A 5,186-nucleotide genomic window follows, 5' to 3' on the forward strand; every position below is an offset into this window, starting at 1 on the left:
CCTTGCAGAACAGCACCACCTGGTGGAGAAGCTCCTCTGGTGCAGAGACTGTTGTGACTGGCTCAGTGATCTCTGTAGAGCACTGCAGTATATGTCAGAGCTATATAAATATATAAGTGTGTGACTGTGGGGGAGGGGACATTAGAGTGTAAGCTCCTCTGGTACAGAGACTGATGTTAATTCTACTTATTTTTAAACTTGAGTACTAAATTTGAAATCTCACTATACTTATTTTATGCTCTTACTCTCTTTTTTTAATCTTCTTCCAGCTTTGATCACCTGATGAAACCAAAATGTGGAAGTGTTTTACATACACGTTCTGCGCACTGTCCATGTTTATTTGCATTGTTGTCATTACTTTCTCCTACCATGTACAATTCAGACATCGGAAGATGAGATCTCATGAACTTCTCATTGCCACAGACGCCATTACAGCTCTGGATAATCGAACATTTATCATCTCCCCGTATTATGAACCTAGACTTGGCCAATCAGTCCGGGTCATCGCCATCCTCCATGTATCTGTGAAGGAACTCTACTGTATCTTCCATTGTTCCTCCAATCAGAATGTCTTTGTGAGGGCAGAAATAGATCTTCACAGTGACAGATACGGGTTCCCATATGGGACAACAGATCTCCTATGTGCAGAACCTTCCGGGTGTCATTACACTTATATATCTTTCTCTTCAACGAATTCCACAAAGACGATTCAGGACCTCCTGTTTGAAGTCAAGAACCGTCCACCACCACCAATCTCCTCCAATTTCACCGTCTGTATTTCTACTTTGTATGGAAATTACAACAATGTCCTCCAGATGATCCAGATTATTGAGATGTACAAGATTTTGGGGGCCTCCAGAGTCACCATCTATAAAACCAACTGTTCCCAGGATGTAGATAAGGTGTTACGTCATTACATTGATGAAGGAACTCTAGAGGTGGTGCCATGGCCAATAGACCACCATCTGCACACAGCAAAAGGATGGCGTTATTCCAAAGTACCCACCGCTGAGGTCGGATATTTTGGACAAACTGCAGCCCTAAATGATTGTCTATACAGGAACATGTACAAAAGTAAGTTTGTTCTCCTCAATGACATTGATGAAATTATTCTTCCAGTCAAGGACTGGGACTGGTCATCCCTGATGGAGAATCTCCAGAATAAACACCCAGATACAAGTGTCTTCTGCATTGAGAATCACATCTTCCCGAATTCAGTCAAAATCTCTGGATTTGACTTGTGGTCTCACGTTCCCGGGGTCAATATTCTTCATCATTCTGTCCGGGAACCTATAGACTGGAAACTCTTCAATGGCCGCAAATTGATTGTGAATCCCCGAGATGTATTTCAGACCTCCGTACACTCAGCTCTGAAACAAAGAGGACGCTGGAAGAATATAGGATCAGATACGGTCCTCACCTTCCACTGTACAAATAAACATAGAAAGGACATCAGCACAGAGGACCTCATCCCAGATGATGTACTGAGGAGACACAACATGTCCTTAGTGCCCAATGTAGATAAGGTGATTCAGAGACTTTTCCTTCAGAAATAGCCCCCCGTATAACCTGTAATGTAGAGTGAAGACTGGAATTCTGTGTTCCCGATATAAAAACTCAAATTTATAAATTGGTTTACTGATTAATAAAGACTGCTTGGAAAATGGGTGCTCAACCTATGGTCCTCCAGCTGATGCAGAACTACAAGTCGCATCATGCCTCTGCCTCTAGGAGCCATGCTTGTAACTGTCAGCCTTGCAATTCCTCATAGGACTTGTAGTTCCGCAACAGCTGTAGGGCCACAGGTTGAGCACCCATGGCATAGAATAGCCTTGTTCTCAGGGCTTTTTTTTCAGCTGAAACTTGGTGGAGCTGAGTTCCACCACTTTTGTCTGCTCCCCGCTCACCACTATCACTTGTAAATAACTTGTAAACATGGAAGTTCAGCCTCCATGTGACAACTTGTCTCCCAACAGCTCCTCCAGATCTCCTGAGAGGCTCCCACTGAGTGCAGGATGGGGACAAGGGAGATGCAGGCGTCTGGGGTGCAATGCGGATGCCGACACTCCCACTGGAAGTCTCCTCTGGTGGAACCACCTAAAGTGTGTGGGGAGGTACTAAAGCCGACTGGGTGGGTTCCACCACATCCCAAAGGTGCTCTATTGGATTGAGATCTGGTGAGCGTGGAGGTCATTGGAGGACAGTGACCCCATTGTCCAGTGGTGAGATGATTGACATGGGGCATTATCCTGCTGGGAGGAGCCATCAGAAGATGGAGACACTGTAGTCATAAAGGCATAGACTTGGTCAGAAACAATACTCAGGTAGGCCATGATGTTTAAGAATTTGGATTTGAACAACATGAAAGCATGGATCCATCCTGCCTTGTATCGCCGGTTCAGGCTGGCGGTGGGGGTCCAAAGTGTGCCAAGAAAATATCCCCCCACACCCCCACCGCCAGCCTGAACCGGCGATACAAGCCAGGATGGAGCCATGCTTTCATGTTGTTCATGCCAAATTCTGTCCCCACCATCTCAATGTCACAACCGAAATCCAGACTTATCAGACCAGGCAACGTTTTTCCAATCTTCTATCGCCCAACTTTGGTGAGCCTGGGCCAATTGTAGCCTCAGTCAGGGGCGGTACAAGGCAGGGGCGGGAGGGGCCACTGCCCTGGGCGGAGTGTGGGGGGGGGGGGGCATCATGCTTTGTCTCGGCCGCTGTAATGCTAATTCTGTCCAAAAGCAGAGCTGAGAATGTGCGCATGCCTGCTGCAGGCTTCCCCAGAGAGGACAGAGACTCTCTCCTGGGCACAGATCCCTGACAGGCTGGGTGGTTGGGTCTGACAGTGAGAGCTCCAGTACAGGTGGGGGCGGAGAAGGCAGACGGCACTACACTTTCTGCTCCAATCACTGCTTTCTGCTCAGCAGACATCAGAGCTTTCCTCTCTCCTCCGGCCAACTGAAGATAAGAGGTGACAGATTGATTTTCTCCTCCTGTAAATACAGACCCGTTCTGCTATCCACACTGTGCAATGCTGCCAGTATATTTCTAACCTATGGAAAGATTTGACCACAAACAGCAGGTGGTGTAATGCAGTCCAAAGTAAAAAAATAAATAAAAAAGTCCTCCCTTGCAGTGCTGGGGGAAAACTTGTACTTGCTCCAGCCAGCGGCAGTGCTCTCCTCCCTCCACCCAGAGCTCAGCATTATCATAGACCAGTGATGGCGAACCTTGGCACCCCACATTTCCCATGATGCTCAGCTACACTGCAGAGCGCATGAGCATCAGAAATGTAGTTCCAAGACATCTGGGGTGCCAAGGTTCGCCATCACTGTCATATGCCCAGGGCCGTTTTTAAGGCAGGGCAAAAGGGACAGCTGCCCTGGGCCCTGTCATTGTTGTGGGGCCCAAAGCAGCTGCCTGATACTTGGCAACTATCGCAATTTATATCCCCTTGTCCCTTGATGTTTCAGTCCCGCGCTGTGTCCTGATATCTCAGTGTGAAGTTTTATTACTAATGCTGCCCGGCTCTGCCCTATTGTTCTGTACAGATGACTCACCTGCAGACCCTGTGTTTACATGTAAATAACCAACATTCATATGTAAATAGTGATGACATTCATATGTAAATAGACACAGACTGGCAGGATTCACATGTAAATAGTGGCGGTATTCATATGTATATCATGCCCCCTGAGGTCATACCCACCATCACCTATACTGAATGCTGCCCACTGGGGAGGTAAAGGGATGTACTGGAAAGTCCCGCCTACAACTGTGGTCATTAAGCCTATCATCAGCCTCTTCTGCAAAGGTAAGCAAATTGGTGGGGGAGTGGTAGGGTAGTGTGGGGTGTGCAGAGGTAGGCAGAGAAGGGATTACAGGTTGGGGTGCACAGGTGAGGGAGGAGGGGGTATGTGGAAGTGAGGGAGGAGCAGGTGAGGGAGGAGGGGGTATGTGGAAGTGAGGGAGGAGCAGGTGAGGGAGGAGGGGGTGTGTGGAGATCAGGGGGGTATGTGGAGGTGAGGGAGGAGGGGGGTGTATGGAGGTAAAGAGGGGATGTATGGAGGTGAGTAAGGAGGAGATGTATGGAGGTGAGGAAGGTGGGTGCAAAGATGAGCAGAGGAGGCAGGTAGAGTTAAAGGGGTGGAGGGTTGGAGTGGGGTGGAGAGGATGAGGGGGGGTTGGGGTGCAGAGGTCAGCAGGGGTTTAGGATTCAATGGTATACTGACAGGGTGGATAAAGATGGAGGTCACATGTAGGGCAGTCCATTCATTTCAATGGGCTGCTCTATGCGCTACAAATGCGGAAGAAACTCCCAAACCCTTTACCAAAATCACATGGTGCCAAGGCACATGTCAGCAGATGGGTGAGGGTGTCATTACCAATTAATAGCACTTCTGTGTATCTTCTAAAGAGCATCACATTTCTGTGGTGTCAGGAAAGCGATTTTGCATGCGTTCCCAACACACAAATGTGAACGCAGGCTAAATGTCTCAGCTACATTGGTGGTAAGTGTAAATCTTCTCATTACATTGGGGCTCGGTGTAGAATCCTTTCAATTCGCAATAGTGGTCAGTGTGAAGGTCCCCCTTACATTGGCGGTTACTATGAATGCTTCTATTGTAAACCCCTATTACATTGGTGGTCAGTGTAAATCCCTCTTTACATTGGTGGTCAGTGTAAATCCCTCTTTACATTGGTGGTCAGTGTAAATCCCTCTTTACATTAGTGGTCAGTGTAGAATCCTTTCAGTCACACTAGTGGCCAGTGTAAATCCCTCCTTACATTGGTGGTCAGTGTAAAGCTTCTCATTACATTGAAGCTTGGTGTAGAATCCTTTCATTCACACTAGTGGCCAATGTGAAGGTCCCCCTTACATTGGTGGTCAGTGTAAAGCTTCTCATTACATTGAAGCTTGGTGTAGAATCCTTTCATTCACACTAGTGGCCAATGTGAAGGTCCCCCTTACATTGGTGGTCAGTGTAAATCCCTCTTTACATTGGCGGTTACTATGAATGCTTCTATTACATTAGTGGTCAGTGTAAACCCCTATTACATTGGTGGTCAATGTAAACCCCTATTACATTGGTGGTCAGTATAAACCCATATTACATTGGTGGTTAGTGTAAACCCCTTTTACATCGGTGGTCAGTGTAAACCCCTTTTACATTGGTGGTCAG

The 5,186-nt window shown here is 47.3% G+C and overlaps 1 protein-coding gene across 1 annotated transcript; it reads left to right on the top strand.

The window, feature by feature from the left end:
* The first annotated feature begins 273 nt into the window (after nt 1-273).
* On the top strand, nt 274-1,831 carry LOC143976238 (beta-1,4-galactosyltransferase galt-1-like). Its single transcript, XM_077478649.1, has one exon. The coding sequence runs from the start codon at nt 294-296 to the stop codon at nt 1,554-1,556; it is 1,263 nt and encodes a 420-aa protein (XP_077334775.1). The 5' UTR covers nt 274-293; the 3' UTR covers nt 1,557-1,831.
* Nucleotides 1,832-5,186: the final 3,355 nt, after the last annotated feature.

Source organism: Lithobates pipiens, unplaced genomic scaffold (assembly GCF_037356315.1).
Source record: "Lithobates pipiens isolate NorthernLeopardFrog02 unplaced genomic scaffold, aLitPip1_a1.2 Scaffold_13, whole genome shotgun sequence".
Taxonomy (NCBI): domain Eukaryota; kingdom Metazoa; phylum Chordata; class Amphibia; order Anura; family Ranidae; genus Lithobates; species Lithobates pipiens.